The sequence below is a fragment of the Centrocercus urophasianus genome, unplaced genomic scaffold, assembly GCF_019232065.1.
Source record: "Centrocercus urophasianus isolate 14NV4802_14NV808 unplaced genomic scaffold, USGS_Curo_1.0 seq_14, whole genome shotgun sequence".
Lineage (NCBI taxonomy): Eukaryota > Metazoa > Chordata > Aves > Galliformes > Phasianidae > Centrocercus > Centrocercus urophasianus.
The window spans coordinates 23,499,420-23,521,016 of NW_024884586.1; the positions used below are offsets into that span (position 1 = coordinate 23,499,420).

At 34.6% G+C, this 21,597-nt stretch overlaps 1 protein-coding gene across 1 annotated transcript in view; it reads right to left on the minus strand.

Annotated features, from left to right (window-relative positions):
- The window catches only part of RYR3 (ryanodine receptor 3), a 156,753-nt gene that overhangs the window by 71,613 nt on the left and 63,543 nt on the right, over nt 1-21,597 (minus strand). Inside the window, exons 39-50 of the mRNA XM_042813262.1 lie at nt 18,213-18,486; nt 16,342-16,456; nt 11,681-11,813; nt 10,600-10,703; nt 8,627-8,762; nt 8,043-8,223; nt 6,916-7,024; nt 6,057-6,177; nt 3,557-3,726; nt 2,625-2,845; nt 2,079-2,169; nt 1,627-1,767 (exon numbers count right to left, since the gene is read on the minus strand). Coding sequence (XP_042669196.1) covers nt 1,627-1,767; nt 2,079-2,169; nt 2,625-2,845; nt 3,557-3,726; nt 6,057-6,177; nt 6,916-7,024; nt 8,043-8,223; nt 8,627-8,762; nt 10,600-10,703; nt 11,681-11,813; nt 16,342-16,456; nt 18,213-18,486 — 1,796 coding nt within the window. The remainder of the gene's footprint in view (nt 1-1,626; nt 1,768-2,078; nt 2,170-2,624; nt 2,846-3,556; nt 3,727-6,056; nt 6,178-6,915; nt 7,025-8,042; nt 8,224-8,626; nt 8,763-10,599; nt 10,704-11,680; nt 11,814-16,341; nt 16,457-18,212; nt 18,487-21,597) is intronic.

Below are 21,597 nucleotides of genomic sequence, written 5' to 3' on the forward strand. Positions count from 1 at the left end.
TAATTCCAATTTTAACTGCAGAAGCCATTGTCATTTCTCCCTCCTACCCCCTAAATTGTTTTCAGTTTAAATCATGCCAGTCACAAAAAGATTGTGTTTTACTGTAGCATGTTACAAGGTGAACTAACACCATCTGAATATTTATTTAAATAGTCTAATTAGCTCTAGGGATAACTATAAAAACACACAGTGCAGTTACTTTTGAATCCTTAGTAACTTGCCATGAAACAAGTTCAATCGCTACATACTGAAGTATAAAAAAAGAAAAATGGTAGAGGAGAAAGCAGGTCATAGGAGGTCTAGATTCTACTTCTAGCTCTCAAACAAAATTACTAGTGTGCCTAGGAAAAATTATCACTTCACTTCTCTATGTTTCAGATTCCCCATCTGTAAAAGGCACAAAATGATGTACCTTTAAAAGGCTTTAAGATTTACCAGTGAACATCATTGCGCTATTATAATTATTTGATAAACAGAAGAAATATTTCTTTTGTTAAAGAAAGAGAAGGACTATATGATATTTTAAATTGTAAATTTGAACAATGACTTTGTTTAAGAAAATGTTAAGTTTCATTGAAGATATTTGCTGATATACACCACAGCAAGTAGAAAGCTCCTCTAGCTTTGTTGCAACATTCTGTGCTTAGGGCACAAATAGAAGAAGTGAGATCATAGAATGAATCACTTCTAGTAACACAATTAGAAGCCATGAAAATACCAAGCCTGTAACTACCCCAGCACCAAATGGAACAACAGAGAACACTGTAGCTTAGCAGCTTTACCACAGTGCTCACATTGGACTAATACTCATTTACAGAGAGATGCAAATACTACTGTAGCAGGCCATCAATGCTGGCAAAAACACATGGTCTTCATTTATTTGTAAAATACTAAGACGAATCGGAAACAATTAATTGTGATCTCAGCCTGCACCGACGCTCTTTGCACTTGTGACAGCATAAATGTCATTAAAATCAGATAATGATTTTTGAAACCAACTAAGTACAAAAAGCTTTTAGTAAGGTGTCTCTAATGTAGGAAATGCAATCACTCCCTAAATATTAAAAAAAAAAAAAAAAAAAAAAAAAAAAAAAAAGGCATTGAAAACTTCAAAAGATCACATTTTGGGCAATAATATAGGAATATATTAATTTCTAGAATGGTGGCTCATACTTTTTACACTAGGCTATGACCAGCAAACTGTCAAAATAAAAGCGTCTGTCTGAAAACAACATAGATTTATAGTGCATACACCAATTATATGACTCACATGTACATGCATTTCTTAAAATTATTGCTATTTTCTGTCAGTAAAAAGTATTATAAAAAGTTTAGGAGGGCAGACTAGAGCAGAGTTGAGTAATTAATATGTTAGTGCAGCAAGCAGTCATCAGTGGAAACATATCAAAACAAAAATCATACATTACATTGGTTTAGAGAAAATTCTTCAAGATTCAGCACTTGATTTTCCATTAGAATGGTACTTCATTGCTAGCACTCGTTGCCATATCTCCCATATTACATGAAATAATTGTAGAGACAGGCATTTTCTGCATTGGCACTGCAAATTACCATTGGAATTCTTTTACAGTCATCCCATTCTGGAATGTGAATTATAGTCATTACCTTATGAGACAAGGAATCAAATATTCCCCAAAAAAGTTTTTCAGTTAAATGTAATTCATCTTCTGCTGCAATTCCATAGCTTCCCATTCCTGACGGTAGACAATAATATTTCCAACACTGTTCATAGTGATTTGTCAGAAGCTAGAATTTCAAGGAAGAAAACGTGTATGATTAACTGGTATTTAGTGATATGTCATAGAGACTCATGCAGTCTGAATGTCTAATATTTGTTTAAATATTTACATATATAATATTATTTATGCCCACACCTATAATTTATTTCTCTACTTTGAATAACTCATAGGAACAGCATTTTTTGCTTCATTTTTATTTTTTTAGAGAGCAGTGCACTCCGTTCTGTGAAAGCATAAAGACCAAAGATAAATTACTGTGAAGTAAGTTTTATGTTGAATGCATTTACAAAAAAAAAAAAAAAAAAGTACACTGTTTACCTTGAGTGGCATTTTGCAGTATTCATTGAGTAAGGGCACATCAAAAACTAGCCTTCTCAATAACTGTTGGAGCATAGAGGGACGTAAGTGGCTATAATTAAAAAGAAAAAAAAAAAAAAAGGAAGATCTGCTTAGTAAAATCATTTTGCATGTTAGAATTCAAACCACTTTTAAAAGTATTTTGAAAAACTTGATATGCACACAGACATAATACCTTAGGAGAATATAATCAAAATAATGAGAAAGGAAACACTAGACTGGTTAAATCGAAGCTTAAAGAATCTCACCATGCCTCATCTATGTAGAAGGGTAAATCACATAGCAAATTTTTGCACTCCCTTTATGTGATTGGACAACAGGTATGATTGTGCCATATGACAGCAGAGGAAATGGTGCTGGAGTAACACAGCTTGGTCACTTATTTCATGCAAGAATAAAACACTCATCTTCCTACATTATATGCAGTATATATACATAATATATGAAAATAAAATGCATATTCTTATTTTCAAACAAAAGAATGAATTTGTACATAGGTATACATACTGGCAGATAGCAAGCAGGCATTCTTCAATAGTGTCTCGTTGTGCTTTTGTAAGGGAACGTCCTTTGGATAACCTATATATTGTATGAAGCATGGAGTCAACAAGAGAGGCGTGATGTTCCGTTCCAGAAAAGAGGGGAGCACATCTTTTGAGTAAAGGAAACACAGCTGTGCAAATATATCTGTTTAGTGCAAGAGCTGCTTCTGTGGTACTTAGAGAAACCTGTATGAAGTAGAAATTGATATCTCATGGAATAAAAGTTACTAAATAAAAATTTATAAAACATGACAGAGGCATTATCCTGAAATCTGCTTAGTGGCTGGATGCTAGCATAGCATTCCCTATATATACATGATGATGACAGTCATTTTATGAACTTGAGAAAATCCAAGTCATCCACTTCTCTCATTAAAATAGTTCTCTCTGAACCAATCAAGAAAAGAAAAGAAAAGGAGGAGAGAGAAAAGAAAAAAAACAATTAGAGAAATGAGAAAAGAAGCAGCTTGCTCTTTAAAACTGGTTAGGGAAAAAAAATCACCAAGCATTATGTAGCATTTTTCATCTCAATTTTGTCATATCTACAGAAGTATGAATTTCCAGTGTAATATGGAAGAACGCATGAACTGAAAGTAATCGTTAGACATATTACATAATAATATTCTAAGTACTTACGACATAATTAATGCAAGCCTTCATTAACACCTATACTCATTACAAGTTCTGCATACACTTCCAGTGGTAGTGAATGCTTATGACCAAAACTCAAGCACTACCAATGAATGAAAATGTAACTGAACTGTTTCTCTTTGAGTTTATAGAAGGCATATACTTACCCTTCAAAAAAAAAACATTTTTACTCAACGTTATACTTATTAAATTAATTGAGTCACTTTATCCACCCACTGTACTCAATCTCCATAGCAAAATACTTACTGTATCCAGAGAGGCAGAAGCTCTTAAATCTGGTAGAAATCCAACTTCAAGTAGGTGAAGGAGGAAGCTTTGGTCCTTAATGCCATACACACGGTCCAAAAAGAGTACCATTGGTGCCTTATGGTCAGGACAGAAATGTGCAGACATGTCTGGCTCATTTACAGTGCCATCTACACAAATATACATAATTGCTTTTTTAATAGCAGATAACTAACTAAAAAAGAAACACCAAAACAGTGAAAGACACTATCATCAAATTTCATGTCTAAAATCAAATGCTTATAGTCATATTCTTGCTTAGATTTCTTGTGTGCTGAAAAAGAAAAGGTATTTATTTCAATTTAAAAAATCTATTACTTTACAAGTCATTAATCTTCTCATCTCAAATAAAAGCTTAAGAATGAGTAATTATTCCATTTGTTTCATTACCACTATATAGAATGTTTGTCAGGTAAAACTAAAGCAAAATATTACTGCAAATATTAAGAATATATAGTAAATGTGAAGTTTTTTAAGCTTAAGAATTTTAATTTTTGCACCATGTTAGGTAGACTAGAAAAAAATATGCTTTTATAAAGGAAAATAACAGCAACAGAAGTTATTATATAACTGATAAACTTCTTTAACTATTATGAGTAATAGACAATTATTGTGAAACAGAAAGTACAATGCAATTAAAGGAAAGAGGATAATGTTATTTTGCCCTAGAAGAAAATGATAGACTGGTAGTTCATAGCCTATGGAACATGCATAAATTAACAGTAAAGATGACAATCTTGTACCGTAAAAATGTCCTCCTTTGCTGAATGCAAGTTTTTTAGGTATTTTCAGTTTATAAGGTTATCTTGAATGTTATTTTTTGAAAATAACATCCACTCTGAATAACCACGACTGCTTCCGGAAAAGAATCAGCAGTCACATAACAAGAAAGAGCATCTCTTTTTGTCCTGAAATCTCTGAATTTGTCACATTTTTAAGTTTCAGAGCAATGAGGGTGAAAATTCAAGAGTCTCCATGGAGTTTCCTTTAGCAGGGAGTATCAAAACTGTCAGCTTCAATGATAAAAACTCAAGTTCAACTAGGTTCAATCCAGACACATACGGGGAGCTACAGAGTTTACTGCAGAAAGTGAGAAGTCTGTGCTCCAGGGTTCGGGTTTTGAATGTATGCACAAAGTAGGTAGATTCAAGATGTGTGAAAGGATTCCATGGTAACTTGCCTTTATCTTATGGGTGGACCTTACGGAAAAAGAGATTTTGAGTCTCAAAGCAAAGGAGAGAGAGCAGCATTATTTAGCTAGATTGGGAGAATTAGCTAGAAAGGGAGAACATTTTAAGACAAGATGAATATGTATGAAGGTCGGTGTGCACCTGAATCAAAACCAAATCAGGCTTCAGACCTTGAACATTAGAGGTCAGAGTGGAACGTTATATCCAGAAACTGGGAAAAAGACAGTAGATGTAGAAGAGCACTTTGGATCAGGACAATCCCAAATGCAGCTGGTTTTCATTTCCTCAGGGACGAAAGAAACAGTATAGTTTCCTTTGCCAATATACAGAATAGGCAGAAAACTAACTAACAAATAAATATGATATACACATGCAACATTTTAATCGATCAAACAGGAATATACCCTGAGTCATCAGTGACCTGCAGAAGAAAGTAAACAAAAGAGCCTAAAAGCCTGCATACAACAGTAATAAAACTGAGTGACTAGAAAAAGTAGAGACTGCTGAATTTCATGCAGACAACTCTAAGCTGCTACTTATGCAGAAAAAAGAAGCCATGCCTTTATGATGCTGATCTTGGAACTGAAAACACAAGCCAGGAAAGAGATCCTGAAGACCTCACTGAAATTCTATGAAACCATCAACTCACCATGAAGCAGAAAACAAGCCATCAAGATACTAGATACCAATAGTAGAAGTCTAGGGTGTTCATTAAAATTAATAGAGTACAAGGGTGGGTTTTTTTGTTTGTTTGTTTTTTGTTTGCTTGTTTGCTTGGTTTTTTTACGATGCTTAAAATGTATTTTTATGTAGCAAAATAGCAAAATTCTGGAACTTAGTGCCACAGGAGTTTGAGGGTACAGATATTATGATAAAAGAATTCAATAAATTCTTGCATACCAAGTCCAGAAACAGATATTAATTGTCACCCTTTCATCTCTCTAAACAAATGACTGGATGCTGTCGAAGAGGCTTTGTTCAAACTCACGTGGTTCTTCCTAAACGGACAGCACCTCTATAATGACTGCTATACAGCACTAGGGCAGTGCTCCAGTATGTTATTTCATAGGGTTTTACACTCTCTGATCCATGGGACCAAGAATGAATTATATGGGAGCAAGTCTAATTGATGCATGTCCAATTAAAGCCTAAAGAAAAGGTACCTACTTATACTCAATTCTAGTAAGATTGTTCTATTTCACATTAGAAGGCATATGTGACAACAGCATTTTATAAAAATTGTGTTGGCCTAGTAAAAAGATTGAAATTACCTTTGTTAACTGTTGACAGCTTTAGTGGTATGCTTATAATCCCAACCAAATCTTCAGTTGGCACTAGAGATCGAAGGATTGATCTAATTCGAATAGCTTCACCTTTCCCACTTTGAATAAGCTGTTAGAGAGAAGGTTTATCAGTTAAGAAATTTAGTACTGAATAAAATTGGAATTTTTTCCTCAAAATACTGATATTGATGCAATTGTTTTTGAAACACCATACTACTTAGAAAAAATGCAAAGAAATTCAATGTATTGCAGCACAGTGAAGGAGCTGCAGATTTTATCTTTTACCTTAGATCTTTTTTCATCTTTCCTAATTTTGATGTCATCAATAATGTAATGGTATTATAAATTCCTAAGAAAGGAAAAAAGCCTACGTGGCTAAGCTTCCTAAGAACCCATTAGATAAAGTGATGAAAGTGTCATTTTCTAAAAGACTCCTGTTACTTGCAGAATTATTCTTACAATATATGCAGATAGTGTAGATGCCACTTTCCAAAAATGCATAAGAAATAAACTTTTTATGGCTTTTTAAGAGTACAGTAAAGGGCCAGATTCAGAAATTTCCTTGGCTGTGTAAAGTGCAATGCTATTTGTTTGTTTGTACTTTAATCCCATAGTCATACAATTTCCCAAATCTTTAAAAAAAAAAAATAACAGAGAACAAGAAATCAAAAGTCAATTTTTGTGAACAGATTGTAGGGAACACATCTGTATAGGCAGAGTAAAGCATGCAATAAAGTCCACCTCCTGAAGGCAGAAAGCCTTTGAAAAAGGAACAGCTTACTTAGATACGTATAGTTCTGTTCAAATATCTCCCACATTTTCTGAGCAAGTGACAGAATGAACTTACGTGCATTTCTGGTGCACAGCGTCCAAGTAAATCTATGAGAGCAGAGTAAAATGACATGATTGCATTGCCCATGTGTACGATCTCCTCCTCCTCCTCCTCCTCTTCATCACTAAAAGGCAATCAGCAATGCCACTAATTATGCTAGTCTAAGTTTATAGTTCTTCTCTGAAGCGAAATCCATGATTCAGAGACTATAAATCAGATATACACATTTCTGGCTACAGATTAAATATACTTTTTTTGTATCCCTAGAGCTAGGATGCAATTGAATAGTATAATAATAACTGACTTATATCAGGCCATCCTCTTTCACATTATTGTTGCCTTCGTGTCATTCCACAGTAGCCTTCCCATTTAATTTCTCCTTCAGACTTTGCTTCTGTAACTAGCATTCCACTTCATCTAGATCATACCTAATGAACTTAATACGACAACTGATTGTGGGTGTGAATCTATTATGTTCTGTGTTTGTATAATGCAGAATCACAGAATGGCCTGGGTTGAAAGGGACGTCAAGGATCATGAATCTCCAACCCACCTGCCACATGCAAGGCCACCAATCTCCACATTTGATACTAGACCAGGCTGCCCAAAGCCCCATCCCATCTGGCCTTAAACACCTCAAGGGATGGGGCATTCACAACCTCTCTGGGCAGCCTGTTCCAGCACCTCACCAGTCTCATAGTAAAGAACTTTCCCCTGACATCCATCTAAATCTTCCCTCCTTCAACTGAAAATCGTTTCCCCTTGTCCTGCTGTTGTCTACTCTTTCAAAGACTTGATTCCTCTCCTGTTCATAGGTACTGAAAGGCTGCAATTAGGTGACCCCAGAGCCTTCTTTTCTCCAGGCTGAACAAGCCCAGCTCCCTCATCCTGTCTCCACTGGGGAGGTGCTCCAGCCCTCTGATCATCTTCGTGGCCCTCCTGTGCACCTTCTCCAACAGCTTCCTGTCTTTGTTGTATTGGGGGCTCCAGACCTGGACACAGTACTCCAGATAGGGCCTCACAAGGGCAGAGTAGAGAGGGACAATGCCTTACTTAATAGGGTCAATTATCCACATACTTCTAGCATGATTAAACCAGCTACTACATCATCGTTTTCCAAACTAGCATTCACATTTACTTACCCTTCTCTTTTGTATCCTTGTGAGGGAAGGTCACGAGTAGGATTCTCAGAGATCCGTATAGCTTCTTGCATAGCTGCCAGCAAACCATTTCCTCCTTCTCCTCTAAGCTCTGGTCCAAAGCACTCTGGTCGTCGAATAAGAAGCTTTACAACAACACTTGCATTTTCTTCAACACTTTCACCTGAAGACGAAAAAGAAATCTTAGCACTATACATGCTTTCTTTTGAAAGGTATCTTTTAGTTTGAAGATAACTGCATTTTTTCCTAAATTATAAATTTATCATATGTATAATATATGTGTTATTTTATATATATATATACACACCCGCATATATATATTATATCTACATACTTTTTTTTTTTTTTTTTTTTTTTTTTTTTTATATTTAAAAACACCCAAAAATTTTTTTTATATAAAAATAATTTTTTTTTTTTTTTTTTTTTTTTTTTTTACATTTGAAAGCAAAAAAAAACGTTTGTAACAACAATGATATGCATTAACCTCTCTCTGTCTGTTAGTATATTTTTATGGATAGAAAAGTAATTAAAAAGAAACCTTTAAATTCTCAAGAGATTTTACTTACTGTTAACAAAAACTGCAAATCTTAGGAATGACAGGTAACGTTCACCCTCAATTGGATTCCACCCAATGTCTGGATATCCTTTAGCTAACAATACTGGACAACTCTGCAGTCCACAACCAGCCAGGTAAGTAACAACCTACAATACAGAAACATTCATTTACTCGTGTATGCAGAAGTTAATTTCTAAAATTACTGTCAATGCATTATTTTTTAATTGAATAATATAGCTTTAATGTACTAGCTGTTTCATTTGATAAACAACCACTAGAACTCAATATTGTGTCAATCTTAGCTTCTAGTCTTCGCTTTTGAGGATGGCAAAAACAAGAATTCAAACATTTCATTTCTGAAACCACTACAACTTAATACAACAATATGAAAAAATTTCATTTGGTATGTATAAAGGAGAATAACATATTCAGATTTTTTTATTTTATTTTTTTTTACAATACATTACAGCAAAACAGTTAAAATACTATTTAACAACTTTATCACATTGATAGCTATGTATGATTAACTTGTTACAAGAGCAAAGTAAATGTTGCATCAGAAGCTTACTTAGTATATTAACACCAGTTCTAATAGATATACTTTTTTTTTTTTTTTTTCAGAAGATTGATAAATATCATTAAAAGTTCTCCAAGTGTGGAGAACCATAATATTTATTAATATGTAAATTCCCAACGCAGCATTTCTTTGCAAAGAGAATACCTTTAAATAAGACACATTTTGAAAAACAAGAAATGTGGTAAACTGAATTTCTAAAACATGAATAAAATGGTTTCTCAATCATTTAAAAGGAAACCTGGAGGTAACAGCATAGATGTGATTTTCATATTTTTAAATAAAAGTACGTAAATAACATATGAACATGGTTTTTGTTCTGAAGTAGATTTTGAAATTGGTAATTCAGTGACTTGCCCAACAGTGCTATCCATGAAAATACAACCGTCACTGGTGATGTTCTGACAGTCACTAATGGTGTAACCCAGGATCAAAATCGTTTAACATCTTTATTAATGATACAAGAGTGCATCTTTGTCACGTTTGTAGATGATACAAAATTGAGAATTGTTCTCAATGCTGCTTATATTTAATTAACATATTCCTGTGCTCTCAAATCCTTTCCATTAATATTCCTCCCGTTGTCTTTTCCAAGCTATCCCCATCATACATCCTTTTATTTACTCTTACCAATTTTTGCCTCTCCCACTGCATATTCTGCTGATTAAATATATCACAACAACCCAGATACCCTCACTCAATACTTCCTTCATGGATTTTGACATATTCCACAGAGGTTTTGTGGATGCTCTGCTATCATTTTAAACACAGTTTTCTGGTTTCTGTTTCCCACTGATGCATTAACATGTATTCTGTTTTGGTATCTTTGTACCCACCACTCTTATTTCATCCCTATTCTCCTAAAATTTCTCTTTTCTCCTAAACACTGCCAGAATCTCAAATGCTGGATTTCATTTCCTTCTGCAGCTAAACCTAATATTCTCTACTTTCCTTCTTCATATATTTTCTCTTCTGTTCTCTGAGATATTATCTCCATCTCTTTCAATCTCTGTGATTTATGTAAGCTATGAACTCAGTTTGTTTCTTTATCTTCTCCCTCTTCTTACTTCACCTGAATTTGTTCCTCCCCTCAAACTATGTTTCTTGACATGCATTTCTCTTTTTTCATGCCTTCATTCTTGTTATCTTTTCTACCTGATAACACTGAAAGGCTACAGGAGACAGGAAAACACCTTCTTGCACCTTCTTGTTCTCTTTTACTGTGATTCCTACTAAGTGTTAAGCCAAAGCATGAAAAACATTGCTCAATCAACTTTACTTTAAGACAGAACATATCTAGAGCAAGTATTTCTGAAAAGACCATATTCAAATACTACTATGATCAAACTTGCCCTTTTCCTTCTGCTACAAGTATACTATTGAATAAGTAGGTCAGAGCGATCACTTGCTTTATCAAGATCTGGTTCTTCCAGTGCTAGTGCAAGCTCATTGTTGTCCATTACAGAGGCTGCTGCAACATCTAGTGGTGTCGAACCTCTCATTGAAGGAAATGCTGCAGAAGAACGTTAATATAGATAAATTTAAGAAAAGAAACTCAGTTTGCAGTAACCACAGTTATGCAGCAGAGGGCAGTAATCACACTGGAATCTAAACATATTAATAGCATGTTGTATGTACAGCTAGCTGTTCTTCAACCAAGAACATGCTTAGTTTTCAAATAGCGTTACAATAAATGCTGAAATCCTTTCCTGTCTTGACATCCACATCCACAAACAATCAGAACTACGTTATTTTTAAATGCAGATTAAGAAATGATTATTAACAACATGGAAAACTATAAGCAATTTTATACAACAGTTTCTTTAGCTGAATAACGTTTCAGCTCTGTAATTCTCAGAAGCTGCATAACCCTATCATTTCATTATTTTATAATATATCCTATATTCAGGTAAAATAGTCACTTTCAAACTGCAGTGTTGCCTGTTTTATTTCATTAATTCTTGTTCCATTTTTGGTGTTCAATATGGATAAATATGGTCAGAGAAATAATAGCTATGAATAGCCAAAACATTGTAAAAATCACATGCTGACTTGTCTTACTACAGCTAGCTAATATAACCATCTACATAGCCAAGAGAATTTTTCTTGGGCTACTACAAACACATCAAAAATCAAACACCCAATCAAATATCCATTCCAAATTATAAATACGAAATTCATATTAGTGGAATAAATTTTAGAGGAGAAGGGAAACAACTACAGCAAAAAAAAGAAATTAATATTCCTTGCCCAGATGAAATAGATCAGCATCAAAGATCGTTAATTTCATCTTAGATTTCCAATGACAGTTATACCAAGCGTAACAAATGTAGATTTGGTCCTAAATTTTTCTATGTCAAGACTGCTCAGATGAAAGGAAAACAGAGAAGAAGGTGAAAAAAGCAAGACTTCATCACACACTTTGGATTGCTATACAAATTACACAGTTATTCCTTTTCTTGATTTTAACTATTAAGCTATATGACATACCCAACCCAACGCTGCTGTTTTCCAGTAAGTAACTGAGGTGCTCAAACATGGCTTTTTGGTTTTGACGACTAATTCGACAGAAGTAGCACAGGAATCGACAACAGCTTGCCACCATCTTAGGAAAAGCGATCTGCTGAAAAGAATGTTGACAAAGCAGTGAAAAATGTTAATTACCAATCTGTTCTAATTTTTCTTCCCACATCCCTAACAAGGAAAGCATAGCAAAGTAACCAAGGTGATAAGCAAATGGCAGTTGCTTTAGTTTTAATTTAAGAAAGGATCTGCATTTCTTTTTAACCTTTGTATTCATTAGGCCCTTGGGTTTAAAATGTTGGAAAATCATTTTGCAGAGAAGTATAGAGAACATATAAGAAAGAAAAACAGACTTATTTTTCTCAACTCTCTCAAAAGCAATCTGCAGACTAGCAAACAGGGCTAAAATGTGTTTTATATATACATTTTTATATACATACAAAAATGGTTAAAGCAACAAGCTCGGTCACCAAAATACTAGATCATAGCAGAATAAAATATTTGAAAATCTTCTTTTTATCCTCCCATACTCATTACAGTAAGAATACACAGTCCCTATGAAAAAGATTTGTACAAGTCTTCTACATTGCTCAATGAATAGGCCTTGATAATACACATTAATATTTTATCTTTAATGTACAGTTCTTTTCCGGTGTTTTTTTAAGGTTTTCCTACCAGAGCTATTAAAATTACCAATATATACTAGATGCACTTAAAGCATCAAGCTCAGCTGCAGATTTGCATCCTAAAGATATTCACAAAATCAGGGAGAAAATTTTTTAAATAATCTGACCAGCATCCTTTGGGCAAAAACATTTTTTCTTTCTTTGTCTCTATCATCTAACCATGTAATCTACAATATTATACATAATATTTTATATTCTCTAATATCCGTGATGATAGCTAAATGGAATATTGTGTTTTCTTCCTATGATGTCATGTTTTCTTCACTTCATGCTTTGCAACTATAAATAACAGTATTTATATTTCTTTACACAATGCATAATGTGTACTGCCTCTCTTACAACACAATTCTAATTCTAAGTAAATCCTTTTTACTTGAGACAACAGGTTTCTGGGGAAAAATGATAACATAATTAAAAGCTGTATCATATGAGTTATCTATTCAGATAATTTTTGTGGAGTTGATTTGATTAACTGTAGTTTTATTTTTACACAGGTCTTTTTCATAATATATGTCCCATTTGTCTATTTCACTCATGAAGGTACTATTATGTGCAAGAAGCATTTATATTTTTAAACATAAGATATATGAAAATTAATGAAAATTATTTATTCCCTCATGAAGACATTCAACAATGCTTCTATGTCCATAATTTACAGGGATACAAAGTGTGACAACCTAATTTAGAGAATTACAGTAAGCAGAACGAATGTAAAAAAATTATTTTAGAAATTGCTTATAATTGAAGGTCATCTGAACAAAAACATAGTATAAAAGTTTCCTAATATGAAAGAAAAGATTTTCAAGTAATTCTGAGAGTCAAAAAGAGCATTGCTTGAAACTGGATGAAGAACCAACAATAGAAACCAATGTTATGGCTCCAAAATTCTGAGAACAAAAGCACAATCTTTAATAATAACTATTTTAGGCTTCTATCCACTAAAACTTAACTGTGATGTAAAATGGAAAGTTTGCTTGAGTATTTTCACCAACCAAGTACCTTTCTGGGGTTTGTAAGCGGATACTATCTAAAGTAAATATTAAAGTATTTCTAAGTTACCAAGAAACCTTCAGCTACACCATATTCCACAGATTTCAGATGTTTCTGACTCATTTATTAATAGCACAGTTGGGAGGAAGCCTGGCATGAGTTTCCTTCTGTTTGAACAGACAAATTTTTACCTTCTGACTGTTCCTCTAGAGAAGCAGTGAACTGTAACACTCTCATTACGCATCTCAATACAGCCTCATAATAAAACCATTTAATCCAGGAAACTAGAAACATGACTTAAAGCATCTGCTGTTGCAACTTCAGAAAATGCCCAGTTCCTAAACCAGAGATGACATTGCATAGCGTCTCATTCCTTGTGACTGTCATCTACAAGACAGGTCATAAAGAGGATCCAGGGAACTACAGTTCTGTTAGCCTAACCTCAGTACCAGGAAAGATTATGGAGCAGATAATCTTGAGGATGATCACACTGCATGTGCAGGACTGAGGAATCAGGCCTAGCTGGCATGGGTTCATGAAAGGAAGGTCCTGCTTGACCAATCTGATCTCTTGTTATGGCTGAGCGACCCACATGGTGGATGAGGGAAAGGTTGTTAACATAGTCTACCTAGACTTCAGCAAAGCCTTTGACACTGTCTGCCACGATACTCTGGAGAAGCTGGTAGCCCATATCTTAGGAGTATACACTCCTCACTAGGTAAAGAACTGGCTGGATAGCTGGGCCCAGAGAGTGGTGGTAAATGGAGTCACATTCAGCTGGTGACCGGTCACAACTGGTATTCCCCAGGGGGCCTGTCCTGTTCAGCATCTTTATTGAAGACCAGGATGAGGGCATTGAGTGCACCCTCAGTAGGTCTGCAGAGGACACCAAGTTGAGAGCAAGTATCAATCTGCCTGAGAAGATGGTAGGAAGGCTCTTCAGAGGGATCTGGATAGGCTGGATAACTGGACTGAAGCCAGTGGGATGAAGTTCAACAAGACCAAGTGCTAGGTCCTGCACTGTGGCCACAACAACCCCAGGAATGCTATTGGCTTAGGGCAGAGTGACTGGAAGAGCATGGAGAGGAAATGGACCTGGGATAATTAGTCAGTGCTCAACTGATGAGATAGCAGTGTGCCAAGGTGGCCAAGACGACCAATGGCATCTTGGCTTGTATCAGAAATAGTGATGCCAGCAGAAGTGGGGAAGTGATCATCCCTCTGTACAGCAGTGGTGAGGCTGCACCTTGAGTACTGTGCTCAGTTTAGGGCCCCTCACTTGCAAGAAAGACATTGAGGCCCTGGGGAGTGTTCAGAGAAGGGCAACCAAGCTGGTGCTTAACAATCACCAGCTTAGGGAGCTGGGATTGTTCAGTCCCGAGGAGACTCCAGGGGTGATGCTATTGCTCTCTACAACTACCTGAAGGGAGATTGTGGTGAGGTGGGACTCAGCCTCTTCTTTCATTTAACTAGCAATAGGAACTAGAGGGAATGGCTGCAAGTGGTACCAGGGGAGATTTGGATTGGACATTAGGAAATACGTCACTGAGAGAATGGTCAAGTGTTGGAACAAGTTTCCTAGGCAACCTGTGGAGTCACTGATCCTGGTGGTGTTCAAGAAACACTTAGATGTTGTACTGAAGGACATGGTTTAGAAGGAAATATTGGTGGTAGGTGGATTGGTTGGACTGGTTGATCTTAGAGATCTTTTCCAACCTTAGTGATTTTATGATTCTATATATCTCAGTCTTCATTAAAAAAAAAAAAAAAAAAAAAAAAAAAAATTGGTGTTGATTTTCTGCAAGTTTCCAAACTTTGTGAGGAAATTATGTACCTTGAGATTGAAATAGATCAAATTCTCAACACAGTCAATTTCTTAACCATATTTCTTGATAAGATTCCTCTTCCAATGAAGATTCCAGATCAGTGGGCAATCTTTTTGGATTCCCCACACACTTCATAGAGACAGGTACACAAAATAGGATATTCTGGATGGCCAGAAACGTTAAAAGCTGTGACCAAGTTACCAACTAATTTTTTTTAGATCTGCATTGCTCACAAAAACATCACAGTAAATTCTGTTACGTATTTAAGTAGATTTGCGTTATAAAATTCTTTACAACAACATTCTTACATAGAACTAGAAGGCACTGCAGTGTGTAGTTTTGGTGGGTATTTTTTGTCACTTCTGACTTCATGTACAAACATTACAGCAAAAAAGGTTGTGATATCTATGAATTACACTATTAATCAGACAATAACTAACTGTAGCTTGCCTGGCCTGGAAAACAAAACAACACAAAACAAAACACAAAAAAAAGCACTGGGAACAGAGGATAATCCTCTTATTGGAAGGGAGGCATTAACATTAAAAATCAGGCATAAATGAGAATAAAAAAGATAAACCCACTTCACTTCTAACTTTCCTCAGGTAGCTGAAGGAACACAGTCATGCTACTGTACCTTTAAACAAACATACAGACATTCAAACATAACGCTAAGTACAACTTTGCAAATTATAGTTCAGCTCCAAGAAATTGAAATTGAGCACTCAAAACAAAGTTGGTGTAAGTTAACTAAGTATGTGGTTTACTGTTAACAACACTTTATCTAAGATGAAGACATTTTCCTGGTAGACCTAGACCTCCCACATATGAATCTAACCTGTATATTTAATTTTAAATAACAACAAAACCTTTTAAAGTACTATTAAATAAAATGCTTATAACATTTTACTTAAGAAAATAATAATAATAATTCCTAGAACACTGGTGATGTATTTTAAGAACTTCTCAATTCTTTATGTTAATTAAGAATTGTTAAAACTAGACAAGCAGTATCAGGCACATAAAAGAGATCTATTTATCTTTGGATGCGTCCTCTTTAACATCCTTTTATACCTTTACAGAGGTTAAAGATGCAAAACTAACAATATAATTACAGTGAAATTACCTGAGATGTATCTCCTCCAAGCACATTCACCATCACATCCATAACAGTCTCGTGCATGCCCAAGACTCTCATTAAGTTAGGATGCTGATAAAAAACCTTGTTGTTCATTATATCTCTAAAGTGGGAGAAAAGGCAACATCATTAAGAAATACTATTTTCATTTATTAGAGATTTTAGAAATCTGCATTCATAGCAGTAATGGGATTTTAAATTCTCAGATTTCAGTATAAACCAAAAACATCTGAAAAATAATTAACATTAAACTATGCTGCCATTCCTCTTTCACAAATTCTATATAATAACAATCTAAACTTTTTTATTATTTGAAAATGGCATTTGTTTCCTCTTTTCCTCTCCATCTTTAAATTCCTCTTACCGCCTGTTCTGTTTAAAGAAAAAATATATTGTTATGATCTAAGTGGAAAAGAATATATTCTGTTATGCTGTAAGTAGAGAACGGGGATCAATAAATCCAAATCTAATCTTGTCTCTGCAGAAGCACTGCTTACTTCATTTTCTCAGATCATAAAGCAGAAGATACTAAAGAGACTTATTTTTCAAGGATATCAGTTACACATCTTTCATCAACATTTCCAAAATTAAGACTGAGAGAAGAAGTAAAATGAAATAAGAGATCTCCTAAATAGGAATATTTTAACAGCTGCATTCTGCCCACTCTCCTATAACATATTCTGGAATTCTCTATTTTTGTTCAATAATCCAGAACACTATTTATGTGTTTTCATGGGAATACAAAACGCAAAGAACAAAAAATCATGCCTATTTTAAATGAACACGGATAACTGGTAAAGGAAACAGAATTATATTACCTCTGGGAAGGGGGCTACAGACACACCCAGTTTAGATGAAAGTCATCCTCAATCCCATTAGAAATCTCAGTAATTTTACAAACTCAGCAACAGAGACAAATTAGGTAATGATGTCACATACTAATTAATAAGCTGTTTCTATGAATTGCCCAATTCAACTGAAGAAACTATTGTTTTCAATTTTTACAAAAAAGAACCCTGCAATTTCTACAGCAAAATAGTAAGAGCAATGCCAGTTCCTTACAACTGTTATAAAGGAGATAAACTGTTCAATGTTCCTGATGAAAGACAAAGAAGTGTAGTTCTTAGATAATCTTACAACGTTTTCTTTGTAAACACTCTATTTTAATTTTAGGCAATTCATTTTCTGTGAATTTATTTATTTATTTACTTCCAACATTGAGTGTTCCAATCTTCACATAAGAGCAGTAATAGGCATACACAAAACTACTTACTTCAGAAGAATAGTTTCATAACAAGAATGGAGAAAAATATTTTCATACCACAGCAGGGATTACATAAAGGTAAAGTCTTACTACTCTGAAGTTATAAAAGATAAAATAAGTAGTCTTTTGCGTTCAAATACTTTGACTTACAATTGATACAATTCTAACCAGCTTGAAATATTTCAGATCACAATGCTTTGCTGCTTCTGCCTAGCTGCTTGTAAAAACTCACCACTTATGAGGATAGCAACAAGTCTATTCACTTATACATGAAAAAATAACGTGAGCTTTAATTTAGTGTGGTATTGACACCAATGAAGACATAAGTCACCTGTTTACTCTAGATCTGCTAAAACATGTTTGTCTACCAAACATCAACAAAAAAATACTCACTGGGCTTCACTGTTGCAAAAACAGTCCAGTTTTTTAGGTGAGCAGATACTTTGGTTCACAGAAAAAAAAAGCCATACTAAAAAATTCTGATACACATCAGTATTTCAATACAGCAACAATTTTCATCCAGGATCTAAAGTGGATGGATTTACCAGTATAATAGAAAGCATTATTCAAAAATAAAATGATGTTAATTGCATACCCTAATCCATTAATCATTAGCAGTTCCTCTTCTTTTCCCATTCTTACACTGAGAAGCGAGCGAATCTGGCCCAGTGCAGCAAGCAGATTAATGGTATCCTTCACAGAAGCATCACTAATAGTGTATGCTTTCCTCAGAGCTTGAAGTAGCTCACCAATGCTATCATATTGCCTACGCAGGAGAGTGTACATAATCCGAACCAATTCTGGATCTTGAATCTGATCTTCCTGGGACCAGCGCACCATAGTCTGAGATATGAGTTCCTTCAGTGTAGCTGAAATAATAACATTATTTCAATAAAATACAATAAAATATAAATACAATATAAATACAATACAATAAAATACAAAAAATATTACCAGCTATTACAAACACAAAAATTCAAAAACATACATTGCAGTAAAGTATCAGATAACAATAGACAATAAGAAAGTTATAGGAAAGCAAAAGGATATTAGCAGAACAGAATTTTCAACAGGAAAAATAACATTGGCTCTTTCATGGTAAGTCTGATGCTTCTGAGAGATGGAAAATAAGAAACTTTAACACAGTGTCCAAGTTAACACATCACTGTTAACAATGAAAAGTTCTTGGCTTATCTTGACCCTAGACATCATCCTGGTAAGTGCTAAATTATTTTTTTTTTTTAATTTCATTTATGTATTAATATTTATAAAACAGCTTTAATTGCAGAGCTTCTTCTATCGCAAACTTTCTCATTAGGAATGACTCTTACATTCTTTTACAGTGGCAAAGAAACATATTTTTGATGAACATCAGTCTAGGTTTGGAATACAAAGACTGATCAAGAAATTTTCAGTAAAGAATTCATTGTCTGACAAGTGTGCTTCCAGCTATCCTAGAAATATTCATTAAAGTGGGCTCAGCCAGATAATTAACTCTGCCGGAAGAATACGTCTGCTCTAAGTTTACAGAACTGACAGAAAAAAAAGAGAATGAGACAGCCTCCTCCCCCTCCACCCCTCCCAGGGCCAAGATAAGATGCCTTATGAAGCTTTTGGGATTCATGCATCTGATGAATGTTTAGCTATTTTGTTGCTCAAACAAGGGAACTCCACTGTCTTCAAAATATGACAACCTACCTGGAAACATCTCAGAATTGTATGATGATGCACATGCACTAACAGGAGATGCAAACTGACTTCAGAGAGGGAATTTTAACTGTATTTCCCAACTATTTTGAGAAAGTCACTATCACTTCAGAATGTATTTTCTAAAAATTTGTACTGTTTTGAAGCACACAACCCATATTGCTTGGAGCAGTTCTATGCTGGATACATTTCCTATAGAATGGCAGTGAATACAATCTTTCTAAGCCCTGAGTTTAAGAACTTTACCTGAAAACTAAAAGCACGTTCCCACCCTTATAAAAAGTATGCATTGTTTATGCTAAGTGGAAGAGGATATCTTTACAATCACTATTTTTTCTCTCTTACAATTTACGCAATGATGTATTAATAGAAAACAATCATTAGTTCCCTGATTTTGTTACAAAAACAGGCTGTAACTCTGTGGGAGACAGATTCTAGTAAGGCAGCTCTATTCGTAAGGGCAGTTTGGGAATAAAAATATAACAAGCATTTTTTGAAAGCACTACCTTTCTTTAATCAAGACAGTTTCTTCTTTCAGTACTATGGCATATTCTCCTAATTATTGCACCAAAATCTACCCCCATAGAATAACTAATACCCTCCAAGAACTTTGCAATGTAACTTTGAATGTTACTCATTTCAGGTGACATAATAAGTGTAACAATGATTATAAGGAAAAACAATGAAAGCAAGAAATATTTTATTGAAAATAATGTAGCATATGGGAAAAGGAAAATTTATTTGTAGAAAAAAGTTCCTTCCACATGCCTTGATTAAGAATACTCATACCCTATGCCCATACATGACCAGACGGTCAAGTACAGAGAATTTCAGCCTTAGCAATACATACACACAACTCACATCACTTCTCCATTTATGCATGAAAGTATTGGGGTACTTCATATTATTATTTCTTTTCACTTTCTGAATTCCAAATTTCCTGGTGTGGATAGAGGAAGGAGGGATAGAGGGAGAGAGATGACGGAAGTTCACATGTGGATTACATAATTCAGTTTTCAGTTACTTCATTATAGTTTTCCATCATCCTTTGAGTGTCTTCAATATGCATATGAATGCCCATATGTACACTAATGTTATGCATTATTTTAAGGAGGACTTTCAACCCGAAGAGATTATCTGAAATATCTAGAAATACTGAAGTATCTACAAAAACAGCTTCTGTAGTACCCCTTGTCCAATTTGCATTTTTTACTATTCATGGCCCCAGTATGTATTAAATACATAACCTGTTGTTTCAGAAAGCAAACACCACATTTCCATGGACTTTAAAGACTGAACAGGCAGATCATGTAACAGATTTTCTGAGTTACAGAACAGCTTTATTGTCAAATCTTGCACAACTCTTTATGGAATAATTGTCTGAAATGAAATTAATGGTCCAGAGTATGTACAAAGATCTGCTGTCAAATTGCAAGTAGAAAAGAAGCAACTTCTGGCATTGTTAATTGAAAGACCAACCTCAAGTCATTCGCATAGTTCTGCACATGATATTTGCTGGATATTATAGAAACTTAGAGCTAGTAAAAAAAAAAAAAAATAGAACAACTTAATTGAAAAAGGCAAGGAGCAAGCTCAGCAAAAATTTGCATTCTAATGAAAGAACTCATTACTCACGATATGTAGTCACTGCTAAGGAAAACACTGGGAACAAGTAAATATATGAGAAGAAAACCAAAAGTAGACATAGAGATTCATACCATGTATAAAATTCAGAGGCAAAGTATAGAAGTGAAAAATCAAATGACCTGCTCAAAGCAGCTCAGAAAAACACTTAAACAGTTGAGAGGAACAGTAAAATAACTATCTTGCCAATTGAAGAATAGGGCATGAGCATATACATAAAAATGAATACAGTTCAGAATAATAAGTCTATGATTCCAAGGGTTTCAGAATCTTTCTGTGAATGCATGTATGTGTCTGCGTGCACATATACCCTGGGATGTGGGAAGGAATACATACACTTCAGTTTCTTCCCTGCCAGCAACAGAACCAACCATGGTAAAGAATTAATTAGGAAGAACTAGAGACAAAAAAAAAAAAAATGTATTTTCAAAATGGAACATAAAATATTGCAAAGATGAAATAATGACAAACTGCCATTCTACTAAAGCAAACAGAACTTGAGATAAATTAGCACGTAGGGCATTCCTATCTGCAACTTGGGGAGAAAAATAAAAAAAAAGCTCCATTTTGCTCCCAAGCAGCAAGGAAGTGGAAGTAGCTCCTGTAACAAATGCTAGCAGAAAGTTATC